Raw genomic sequence first — 12,764 nt, 5'->3', positions numbered from 1 at the left:
TTGACTGGTGAACACGAAGAAGGTGCATGCAGTTTGCCAAATGTGAGCGAGGCGATAATACCAGAAAGCAGTAGTAACATGATGCGAAACGACCCACCACTGCGAAATATAAGCGATGACCGTCACGTTCAAGCAGGAATAGGCCAAAGCAGAACGAGAATTGGAGACCGGATCAGACGCCCGGATCCAAGATGCGATGTGTCCGCCAACTCAGGGTGCAACAACGAGGAAGAGTATGTCGATGGCCCAACACATCGACAGTTGGCTGCCAGGCAGGTGATGGGAAAAGATCTGCCTGTTTTTTCGGGAAACCCGGAAGAATGGCCGATTTGGATAAGCAATTTCCGACGTTCGACGGCTACTTGCGGATTCTCTGACGATGAAAACCTTATTCGTCTTCAACGCTGCCTCAAAGGTCCAGCTCTCGAGGCAGTTCGCAGCAGACTTCTGTGCCCAGCTAGTGTTCCACATGTGATCCGCACGTTAGAGATGCGGTACGGTAGGCCAGAAACATTAATTCGCTCTATGGTAGAACGAGTTCGTCGACAGCCTTCTCTAAGGATTAATGACTTGGATGCAATCATTGAATTCGGATTAATGGTCGATAATTTGGTGCAGCACCTGAAGAATGCGGGGCAACAGGCTCATCTAAATAACCCATCACTGTTACATGATCTTGTTGGGAAGTTGCCTGTGGAGTATAAACTCAAGTGGTCAGCCTACAAGAGTATGCGACTTGATGTGGACCTGAGATCGTTTGGGCAGTTTATGTCATCTCTGGTTGAACTGGCCTACGAAGTTGCAGATGATTTTCCCAGCAGCGAGAAGACGCAGAAGCAAAAGCTGAAGCCCAAGGAACGAGCATTTGTTCAGACGCATACGGAATTGGTTGCATCACCTGTGGTTCGTGCGACTAGCAGCAGTACTTCTAGCATTAGATCGCCAAAAAAACCATGTGCAATTTGCAAGACAGAAGGACATCGGGTGGCGGATTGTGGTCGATTCAAGGCTATGAACCTCAGTGAACGACTGAATCTGGTTCAGCAGAATGGGCTTTGTCGATCATGCCTGAATTTCCATGGGAAATGGCCGTGCAAGACTGTGAAGGAATGCAATTTCAACAATTGTCGGCTGAAACATCATCCGCTTTTGCATTCTCCAAGTACTGTATTCCAAGCGGTATCTACGAGTCATCTGAACGGGTCTAGAGCAAATGACGGACCTTTCTTCAGAATAATCCCGGTGACACTGTATGGGAAGGACTGTGAGGTGAACGTGTATGCATTCGTGGATGAAGGTTCAAAAATTACGTTGCTGGAAGATGAGATTGCGGATCAGCTTGGAATAGTGGGACCAGTGCAGCCACTGAACTTGCAATGGACAGGGAATATCAAACGCAGGGAGCCGAACTCTAGGCGTATTAGCGTTGAGATATCTGGTGTAGAGCTTTCAAAGAAATATCAACTGGCCAATGCTCACATGGTTGATGGATTGCTGCTTCCGTCGCAACTACGTTAACTACGAAGTAATGTGTAGCCGCTATCCGCATCTGCGTGGCTTACCAATAGATAGTTACGAGAAGATATCGCCAAAGCTTTTGATTGGTCTTGACAACTTGAAGCTCACGGTGCCTCTGAAGATAAGAGAAGGAAAGTGGGCAGATCCGATAGCTGCCAAGAGCCGTATTGGATGGAGCATTTACGGATGTGCGATGGCACCAACAACAACAGTCGTATGTGGGCTTCATTTTGGAGGATGGACCGATCAAGAGCAAGAGCTCAACCAATTAGTTCGTGACTATATAACATTGGATAATGCCGGCGTAACTCACACTACTGCCTTATTGGAGTCTGATGAAAACAAGCGCGCAAGAATGCTGCTGGAGACAACTACCAGCAGAGTAGGTGAAGCATTTGAAACTGGACTCCTGTGGAAGATGGATCAAGTTCGATTTCCTAGCAGTTACGGCATGGCATACAGACGATTGTGTTCATTGGAAAGACGACTGCAAAGGGATCCAGCTCTGTATGAACGAGTTAGGCTGCTGATACGGGACTACGAGGTGAAGCAGTACGCCCATAGGGCAACGCAGTACGAACTATCCTCCACCAATCCGGATCAGTGTTGGTATCTACCATTGGGAATTGTAATAAATCCTAAGAAGCCTGAAAAGTTGAGGATAATCTGGGACGCTGCAGCTACAGTGGACGGCATATCTCTAAATTCAGCCCTATTGAAGGGACCAGATTTCTTAACATCGCTGCCGGGAGTAATTGGAAAATTTCGCATGTATCGGTACGCGCTTACCGGTGATATCAGGGAAATGTTCCATCGATTTTTCATCCGCCCTCAAGATCGTCAGTTCCAGAGATTTTTATTCCGGGACCATCCACATCAAAATCCAGTAATTTATGTCATGGACGTGGCAATCTTTGGTGCTTCCTGTTCACCTAGCAGCGCTCAATTTATTAAAAATCTAAACGCCAAAGACTTCGAAGTGAAATATCCTCGAGCAGCAGCTGCCATTGTCCATCGTCACTACGTGGACGATTATCTAGACAGCTTCGGAACGGTAGCTGAGGCAGTGAAGATTGGTAAGGAGGTGAAAGCAATTCACGCAGCTGGTGGATTCGAAATCAGGAATTTCTTATCCAACGATACAATGATTGCAGCACAAGTGGGTGAAGAATCATCAGAAACAATGAAGACTATTTGTGTGGAGAAGAATGAACGGATTGAATCTGTATTGGGAATGAAATGGTTACCTGTTAGCGATATCTTTACATTCAACCTTTCTTTAAGAGACAACATGTTACGCGTTCTCGACAAGGCATACATTCCCACAAAACGAGAAGTCCTGCGCTTTGTAATGACCTTTTTCGACCCGATGGGATTGATTGCTTTCTTCCTGATCCACGGACGCATTCTAATGCAGAACATCTGGTCGATTGGAATTGGTTGGGATGACCCTATCAGCGAAACAATCTGGGTGCAATGGAAAAAATGGATCGATTTGATTCCGGAGCTAAGTACTCTGCGTATCCCCCGTTGTTATTTCCGCGACGCTGTAGAAAGCATGTATTCCCAGTTGCAAGTCCACGTGTTTGTCGATGCAAGTCAGTATGCCTACGCATGCGCGGTGTACTTCAGAGTGGAAACATCTAGAGGTCCAGCGGTAAGCCTTGTAGCAGCGAAATCAAAAGTTGCACCGCTGAAGATGCTGACGATACCACGGCTTGAATTACAAGCAGCAGTTTTGGGATCCCGTCTACTCAATACTGTAATTTCCATGCATGCAATCCCAGTAACCAAGCGTGTATTATGGTCCGATTCAAATACTGTTCTCGCCTGGATTCGTTCCGACCAGCGACGGTATCATCAATACGTCGGGTTTCGGATCGGTGAAATTCTTTCGATGACGGATGTCACAGAATGGAGGAAGGTTCCTGGAGAGCAGAATGTAGCCGATGATGCGACCAAGTGGGGAAAGGGTCCGCATATCAGTTTCGACAGTCGGTGGTTTCGTGGACCGGATTTCCTCAGAGAAGCAGAAGAGTTCTGGCCTGGAGGGTACGATCGTATTGATCCGACGGATGAGGAGCTGATATCTTGTAATATTCATACGACTGTCCAAACCCAGCTGATAGATGTTGGCAGATTCGGTAAATGGGAGAAATTGCATCGTAGTATAGCATACGTGTATCGATTCATCCAGAATACTCAACGGTCTAGGCGAAAGGAAATGCTAGTTTCGGGACATTTAACACAAGAGGAGCTGCTGAACTCCGAAAGAATGATTTGGATGCAAGCGCAGGTTGATTGTTTTTCACCTGAAATTGAAATACTGGAGAAGTCGAAGGGGATGCCAGAAGACGTCCATGGTATTCTACCAAAGTCAAGCTCACTGTACAAGTTGTGGCCGTTTATGGACGAGGCTGGCGTGATGCGAAAAAGAAGTCGACTTGCGACCGCTGACTGGCTGCCATTTCATACTAAGTATCCGGTCATTCTACCTCGACAACATCAGGTCACTTTTCTTCTCGTGGACTTCTTCCACCGTCGGTTTTGTCACCAAAATCGTGAAACAATTGTTAATGAGATGCGGCAGTTCTACGAGATCCCGAGGCTTCGTTCGGTTGTGTGCAAGGTAATAGAAAATTGTATGGCTTGTCGAATCCGTCGGGCAATTCCCAACGCGCCTCCAATGGCACCGTTGCCAAAGGTTCGTGTAACTCCATATGTGCGACCATTCACATTTGTCGGAGTTGACTACTTCGGCCCGGTACTGGTGAAAATAGGAAGAAGCAACGCTAAACGGTGGATAGCTTTATTCACTTGCTTAACAGTTCGAGCTGTGCATTTGGAGATCGTATACAGTTTGTCCAAAGAATCATGCGTAATGGCTGTAAGGAGGTTTGTGTCCCGGCGAGGAGCACCAGCTGAAATATTTAGCGATAATGGCACTAATTTTGTCGGTGCCAACAATCAGTTGAAACAAGAGATCGGAGAATTGCATCAACACCTGGCCTCAACTTTCACAAACACCAGAACCCGTTGGTCGTTTAACCCTCCCGGTGCTCCTCATATGGGCGGGGCATGGGAAAGGATGGTTCGTTCAGTGAAGGTAGCAATCGGTGGAATACTGGAAGCGCAGCGACGTCCGGATGATGAGGTTTTGGAGACAGTTGTGATAGAGGCGGAGGCAATGATCAACTCGCGTCCGCTGACTTACATACCGTTAGAATCGGCGGATCAGGAGTCTCTAACGCCAAACCATTTCATACTAGGCAGCTCAAATGGAGTGAAGCAGATGCCAGTATTACCGACAGATTATCAATCGTCGTTGAGAAACGGATGGAAGCTTGCACAGCATTTATCGGATAGTGTATGGAGAAGATGGATCAAGGAATATTTGCCGGTGATATCCAGAAGGTCAAAATGGTTCGAGGAAGTGAAGGAAGTGGCTGAAGGGGATTTAGTGTTGATCGTTGACGGTAAGATACGTAACCAGTGGATAAGAGGAAAGGTAGAGAAGGTGGTACAAGGAAAGGATGGAAGAGTACGACAAGCCTGGGTACGGACGGCGAGCGGAATTCTGAGGAGACCAGCGGTGAAGTTGGCGTTACTCGACGTCGTAAAAGGAGAGAAACCAGAAGTTGACCACGATGGTTTACGGGTGGGGGGATGTGACGGCGATTATCACCATACCCATCTCGATATAAGAAAAGAACCATAGGGCATATACGAATAGCTACCGACAGGCCGAGAAATGTCATGGGAAGTTCATGTCACTGTAATGTCATGTATCGATATCATCAAAAGTGCAAGTAATACGGTAGCTCAATCAGTAAAAGCTAATTATCTACAATTAATCCTAAATCTAAAACTAAATATTGAATAAGTAAGAGAATTTGTGGAATAAATAAAGCTTATAGTAAGTAGAATATTATGAACTAAAAATATGTTGCTAATTTATGTATTTACATCTAGTTATCTACCTACTTAATCTCGAGCTTAATCTAAAGTTGATAAAACTAAGGGAAATTAGAAAGGAGAAGACTGATAAAATTGTAAGTACACTATGCGAATTGTAAAACTAAAATAACAGACGAATTGAAATTATAATAAATTTGCAGCTAAAGCTGTTCCCATCCAACCTCGAATTTCGTGGGACGCTAAAAGAAATCATCTTCATAACAACTTATGTTTTATTTCAACATGTCAAAGTAATGAAGCATTATTTCGGACGTGAAAGGTCCTTTTCCCACATTAAGTCAACTTTAATGGCTGTTTTTCTCTCCTTTTTTCTCCAAAACTATTTCCCTCATCTGATAGAGGAAAGCTTATTATGTCCGATACATACCGTGCTTTTCTCAGGAAATGCTTGCTTTGAGGCTCGAGTGCGCTGCTGAAAAGTATTTTTACAATAACATAGTGAGTTATGTTCAAGGTTATGTTCTTTACTAAAAGTTTCAATATATTTTTAAAATGCAAATAGTTCCTAAAATGCTTTCAGGATTTTTTTTTTCTTGTGGATGGACGTCACATAAGACGAACCCCCCTCCCTCTCTCTGTTACAAACTGTCACAAAACTCGGAACTCCTCCCCCCCTCGTGGGCGTAATTTTTAAGACGACCTCATTCCCGAATTTATAGAAAAGTCTTCAGATGACTTCACAATAAAATATAAAATTTCTTCACAGATTCATTTATTTTATCTTCATAAATGCATAAAAAATCTGGCATCACTGGAGTGGTGATGTGAAGCTAATCGTAATGCGTGTAACGTCGAAATAGTTATATAACGCTCTCACATGTCATCCATTTATTTTTCACTGGTGGCAGAAACGTCAGCGCGTTTCAAAAACGAGTGCGTGAAGAAGAAGCGTTTGCAAGTTTTTCAAAACCGTTGTCGGTTGATTATTGAGTGCTTTCGGACGAATAATTTTGATTTTTATTTCGTATAATTACTTTCTTCAAGACAAATCAAAATGGTACAAGCGGAAAACATAGAAAAGGTGTACCTGTTTGAGAAGGATCGAGTCAACAGTTTCAAAAAGTGGCCCTATTCAAGTGCCAGTCCGTGCAACGTCCAGAAGGTGGGTGGCTTTCTGTTGACGGCTGATTGCAATAACAAACGTAAAAATAAATCTTGCAGATGGCCGAAGCCGGTTTCTACTGGCAGGGTGACGACAAGGAGGACGAGGACACCTCGGTTTGCTTCGTTTGCGGAAAAGTGCTGGACGGATGGGAGGAAACGGACGACCCCTGGGAAGAACACAAAAAGCACGCTCCTCAGTGCTTGTTTGTCAAGTACGGCCGACCGGAGGCGGAGCTAACGGTAAGTTGACGGTGATGGGGAGTGGGAATATAAAACCCTTGTTATTCGGATGATTCTTATGTTCTCGGGGAAGTGCAGTGTGAAGAAATGATTAATCTTCTGGAGGTCATACTGAAGGGGCGGATTCAGAGCAGCTACACTTCGCTGAAAGATTGCCTCAAAGCCCACATCGAGAAGAAGCGCAAAGAGATGACGAAACAGTTGTCGAAGAATTGAGAGGTTTTGGTTTTGAGATTTGCGGTAGATTGCTTGATGATAAGGTAATTTAACTATAAGGACTAGTTTTGTAATGGCAGAATAAAACGTAAGCATTTTTTGAGACATATCTCATGAGCTCTTTTGGCAGATTGTAATCCGAACTTTCTTATTTGTTTTAAACCATCCGATGGGTTTTTTGGATTTTTGGCGCAGATTTCAAAGCTTTCCACCTTTACCCTAAACTAGCAGCTGTGACGGCAGGCTGCCTAATTCAAGGATATCATTCAAAACAGGGTTTGATAATGCGATAATAGGAATGTAAGCACAAGTAGAGGAATGTATATACGTTAGGGTTTGTTTACACGAATTTCGTGAAACGAGCTTTGGAGATAGTTTTGTGTTCAATATTTCTCGTCTTGTCCTGATCCTTCCAATTTTTTGTAACTCTGGAATTTAATTTAGAACGAAGAGCTCTCATTTAGAAGGCATTGTTAGAATGTTTCATATGAGCCATCATATAATATTGAGATAGAACTTTTTTGGAAGCTTTGTTTCTGACAGATTTTTCCACAGTAGGGTGCTGGAGTTGTTGAATAAATTCAAACATGTACCCTTCAAGAACCGTTTCCTATATCGATACACCTCAGTCGGGAAAATTTCAAAATATGAATCAGGAAAACCGGGAAAAAATCGGGAATTGGAAAACGGAAATTGAGTGGCCACCCTGCACTAGTAGTTCCTCCAAAATTTGTTCAGGAATTCCACCAGTAGTTCCTCCAGGAATTCTTTCGGAAGTTTTTAGAAATCGCAGGTTTACGACTTTTCTGTTTGATGAGACCAAAGCAAGCGTTTTTCAAGCCCAAGGTGAATCTGTTTTCGTTGTTTATCCTGTGCGCCTGAGATTGAATGAGCATTAGGCATTACCTGGTGATTTACATATACAATTTTTAGACCAACATTTGAAAAGGATGATAAAAATAAAATTTTCAAATAATCAAGAACGAACAACACTCTCAAGCGATCACATATCCAAATTATCAATTGGTAAAAACTCGCTAAAGAGTAAGAATCGATCGATAATTGTACCTCGATTTGAAGCATTGGTAAATGGTACTTTTGAACTTATTTTCTTACATACCACCAAAACACAATGCAAACATCCGATTGAACTTCATTGTCGACATTAAATTGGTATTTGTTAGTTTACTTACTTATAAGTCCTGTACACTTCCGGTGGTGCCAAGGGCCGATCGATCGAGGGGGTAGCAGTGACAGCAGGGACAGCATGGACCATGTCCAAGGGCTTGACGACCCCTCCCCAGCTGTCTGCGAGTCAGGGAGAACTGCCTAGGGCGTGGTGGGATTTAGCAGTGGGCTCTGCTAAAATCCCTCCCAAAAAAAACCACAAGTGCCCGTAATCAGACTCTATCAAAGCGACTGTGTGCCGCTTCAAAAGCACAAGCCCAGGGAGTGCCAATTGGCATGGGGAGTGTCCCTACTTCGGTAGGGTAGCGCGTGAGCTGCTTCGGCAGGGAGTGAGTGATCTGTTTGTGCTGAGGCAGGAGTGTCATAGCGCGTCACCGCTATTGTCACCTCGAAGCGCAGCAGAAGTCTGAGTATGGACTGCACATGCTGAGGTAGGAGTGTCGTAGCGTAGTATCGTTGATTGGTCACTACATACCGCTATCGACACCGAGATCGACACCTCGAGGCATGGCAGTGGAGTGTTAGAGTGAGCACCGAATAAGGGTCACATGGAGCGAATGGTCTTTGGAGAAGCTGCTTCGGCGGCAGGGTAGCAGTGGGTTGTACCCACACACCTACAGTTGTGCACATGTGGTGCATGGGGAGTGTCCCTGCTTCGGCAGGGTAGCGTGTGGTCTGCTTCGGCAGTGGTGTGATTGATCTGCTCGTGCTGAGGCAGGAGTGTCGTAGCGTAATATCTGTAGGCCCAGGCAGTTACCGCTATTGACACCTCGAGGCATGGCAGCGGAGCGCCCGGGAGAGCATCCAAGTAAGACTCAAATGGAGTGAATGGTGTGCGAGCACCCAAGTCAGTCTCGCGTGGGACGAGTGCCTGTGTGAGCGATAATGAGCGAGTACGCTTAGTACTGCCATCCTCCCAGAAGTAATACTGCGAGGTAGTTCCTGGGGGAAACGATGGTGGAGCCCAAGGGAGTTTAGTCGGTATTACCGGTATGGTCGAGTCCGACACTCCAGTACACTTCCGTGTGGTAGTTTGGCAACTACAATGCACGTGTACTGGGTTAGTGTGTAAATGCATTCTCCCTTGTAAAAAAAAAAAAAAGGTCCGATCGCACGACGCGTCCTGCGTGATAGCGAGTATGTGTTAAAAGCAATCGAAGGAGCTGTTGACTGTGCTATCACTTTTCACTTGGTAACGTCTTCATCAAATATTGATTATTCAGTGGCGTCGCGTAACCTCACTTTTTACCTGTGCACTGACCCAAAAAATGAAAATTCTGATATTTTGACAGCCTAAATGAAAAATAAAATTATCAGAGACATTTAAACTAATCAAAATCTAGTAATTCTATGCATTTCCACATACCAATTCCTTAAATTTAAAGCCAGTGCACAGGTAGATTGAGGTTAGGGAAACGCCACTGTGATTATTAATGAACAAGCTCTTCAACTGATCAGACGTGTCTTTTCATGGTTGTCTGCAAGTCGCCCTAAAATCTATAGGTTGTGGGCCCAGCATATTGTTCCGATTAAAGAAGTGGAAATGGCGTCTACAGCTCAGAAAGCAGGAATTACGCAGTTTTCTGGAGAGGGTTTTGATACCTGGCTATTCCGGGTTGAAACCCAATTGGCAGCGCATGGAGTAAAAAAGGCGATCGTTGACGAACCACCATCAAATGAAGCTACGGCGGAAGAAAAGGCAAGCTACCAGGAGCGAGATGAAAAAGCCAAAGCCTTGATTGTATCCTATATTGCTGACAGTCATCTAGAACATGTTCGGGATATGAACTCGGCCAAAAGTTTGGGAAAGTTTGAAGAGGACCTTCGGAAAAACTGGATTTGCTGCCTTGAATTTCATCCGACGTTGCCTACATAATCTCAAGATGCCAGAAGGAGGATCGTTGAAGGAGCATTTTTGCAAGTTTGATGAACTTATTCGCCAACTCAAGAACGCAGGATCGGAGATGTGTGAAAAGGATGTTATCAGTCAGCTGTTTATGACACTACCTGCCGTGTATGATACAGTTACAACTGCTTTGGAAAATCTGAAAGGCGAAGAACTTAAAATAGATGTTGTGAAAGCTAGATTATTGGCGGAGGAGCAAAAGAGAGCTGGAAGAGAAGAGGTTCATGAGCGGCATAGTGAAGCTGTTTTGGCCGCCAAGTCACGGCGAATTGGAAGAGACGAAGACTATGGAACCGGTCATGGTGAAGCAAGGTCTGGATTGTACAGAAGTATAAATAGAGCGTTTCCGGGAAAGTGTTTTGGATGTGGGGAATTTGGACATAGGCAATTCGAATGTTCAAAAATGATTGAGAAAACTGGCAGAGCCCATGTAGCTGAGATACCAATAGATCGGGAAGTTGCACTGATGATGACAGAAAGCGAGAAAGCGGGAACTGAAAACGAGTTGGAGTGGATTATACACAGCGGTGCCAGTCGGCATATGGTCAATGAAAAAGATTTATTTGATGTACTTGAAGACTTACCAGAAACTGTGAAGATCGATTGCGCAAAGGATGGTGAAAGCATGTGGGCTACAAAAGGTGGCACTGTGTCAGGAAGATCAGTAATTTATGGAGAGACATTAGCATTTAAAGTAGGAGAAGTTGTTTATGTACCGAATCTCACGTTCAATCTTTCATCACTGAGAAAGCTAGTGCAGGCTGGAGTGACGGTTGATTTTCAAGCTGAAAAGGCAGTTATGATGCAAGGCAATCGTTTAGTGGGTAGAGCTCAAGTTAGAGGAAATTTGTATTATTTTCGGATGTGGAACAATAAGAAAGATACTGCTCTGATGTCACAAGAGAATTACGAAAGTCAAACTGCGTTATTGCACCAAAGGTATGGACATCTAGGATTCAAGAACTTAGAAAAGCTGAAGAAATCTGCAATGGTCGTTGGTTTAGATTCGTTAAAAAAATGTTAAGAATTTTTCTGCGAGCCTTGTATGAAGAATAAGTTGGTGAGATTGGCGATTAGATAGGTCGACGAGTCGACCTTTAGAAATAATTCACACGGATGTTTGCGGAAAGCTCCTACATACGGCGATAAAAAATATTTTGTTAGTTTCATCGATGATTTTTCTCATTACGCTGTTGTATTTCTGATGAGTAACAAGAACCAAGTATTTCATTATTTCAAAGTATATGAAGCTATGGTTACTGCCAAATTTGGAAAGAAAATGTGAAACTCTGAGGTGTGATTTGGGTAGCGAATATTTCTCAAATGAACAGTTATTTTTTTTATGAAAAACAAGGAGTACAGGTGGAGTCCACAGTCGCATACACACCACAGTTGGGGGCAGCAGGGACCATGTCCAAGGGCTTGACGACCCCTCCCCAGCTGTCTGTGAGTCAGGGAGAACTGCCTAGGGCGTGGTGGGATTTAGCAGTGGGCTCTGCTAAAATCCCTCCCAAAAAACCACAAGTGCCCGTAAGCAGACTCTATCAAAGCGACTGTGTGCCGCTTCAAAAGCACAAGCCCAGAGAGTGCCACTGGCACATCAGGGTTGATATCAGTAAGACCCTGATTATGACATACTGGTTGCGTGTACTGGTTTCGTATTTGGATATTGTTATATTGTGAAGTGAGGGCTGGCAGTCTGACATTCTACTCTCTTAGTAGGGTCGGGTGACACTGACTCGAAACGGCGAGTGGGCTAATGGCTAGGCTGTCTTCCGTCCCATAAAACCGTGGCGGGCCTTGTAGCACGCTGCCCAATCCTGCCATCCAGTTTTGCCTACTGGGGGGGAGTAGGCTCAGATGCCCTTTCCTGACTTGCGCTGATCTGGCTCTGAACACGCAAGTGTCAACCCTCGCATGGCCTCCCTGCTTGCCGCAAGGCAGGCATAGATAACCATGGGATCACTAAAGGCGACTACTCCAGTAGGATTCGGCGGCAGCCGCAAGGGGGACCCATAAGAAATGAGTATTGAACGAAACCTATCTTTGGAGTTGGAGGTGACGGACCCCTTTGCCAAAAGGGGTCTAGCGAGGTCCCCTATTAAAGAGGGGGCAAGTGGAGTGACGGCTGCTGCTATTGGCAGTACCGAAGAGTCTCCAGTGGTGGTGGGGAGTAGCCCTGCCTGCACGCCTGACGAGCCACTACCAGGGATACGGGTGGTGGCCGAGCAACTCGATGAGATCATCGAGTTCGTAAGCGGCAGGCAGAACACCAACAAGGAGCTTAAGCAGAGCCTGTTGGTGCTCCGGCGAGCTGTTCGTGTCGCAAGACAAGAACAGGTCGCTTATATCAGGCGTGTAGCGGAAGCAGAGAGGGTAGCCAAAGGTACGCAGACCAAGGCCCTCTCCTCCCCTAGCGGTGTTACTGCGGCGAAAGAGGCGACCGCCCTTACGGCCAGTGAGGGCAAGAAAACGCCAAGTAAGAAGCGACCCAAACGCGCTACCATTAAGGCGAAGCGTCGCCTGGATGGTGCACCGGAGCCTGAAGGGCGTATGCCCAAGAAGGCGAAAGGCACTAGACAGGCACAAGTTGCTGAGCCACAAGCTGGCCCCA

General features: G+C 45.3%; 3 protein-coding genes across 3 annotated transcripts; all 3 read left to right on the top strand.

Annotated features, from left to right (window-relative positions):
• Positions 1-1,528: 1,528 nt before the first annotated feature.
• Positions 1,529-3,732, top strand: LOC134202469 (uncharacterized). The gene is made up of 2 exons (XM_062677456.1): positions 1,529-3,662; positions 3,716-3,732. The coding sequence occupies exons 1-2, from the start codon at positions 1,529-1,531 to the stop codon at positions 3,730-3,732; spliced, it is 2,151 nt and encodes a 716-aa protein (XP_062533440.1).
• Positions 3,733-3,828: 96 nt separating this feature from the next.
• LOC134202468 (uncharacterized) lies at positions 3,829-5,699 on the top strand. The gene is made up of 3 exons (XM_062677455.1): positions 3,829-5,434; positions 5,491-5,570; positions 5,637-5,699. Exon 1 carries the CDS (start codon positions 3,863-3,865, stop codon positions 5,234-5,236), a length of 1,374 nt encoding a protein of 457 aa, XP_062533439.1. The 5' UTR covers positions 3,829-3,862; the 3' UTR covers positions 5,237-5,434; positions 5,491-5,570; positions 5,637-5,699.
• Positions 5,700-6,350: 651 nt separating this feature from the next.
• LOC134202467 (baculoviral IAP repeat-containing protein 5-like) lies at positions 6,351-7,165 on the top strand. Its single transcript, XM_062677454.1, has 3 exons — positions 6,351-6,598; positions 6,658-6,840; positions 6,919-7,165. Exons 1-3 carry the CDS (start codon positions 6,491-6,493, stop codon positions 7,054-7,056), a joined length of 429 nt encoding a protein of 142 aa, XP_062533438.1. The 5' UTR covers positions 6,351-6,490; the 3' UTR covers positions 7,057-7,165.
• The last annotated feature ends 5,599 nt before the right edge of the window (positions 7,166-12,764 follow it).

Source organism: Armigeres subalbatus, unplaced genomic scaffold, assembly GCF_024139115.2.
Source record: "Armigeres subalbatus isolate Guangzhou_Male unplaced genomic scaffold, GZ_Asu_2 Contig1234, whole genome shotgun sequence".
Classification (NCBI taxonomy): domain Eukaryota; kingdom Metazoa; phylum Arthropoda; class Insecta; order Diptera; family Culicidae; genus Armigeres; species Armigeres subalbatus.
This window is presented reverse-complemented; position numbering and strand designations above follow the sequence as displayed.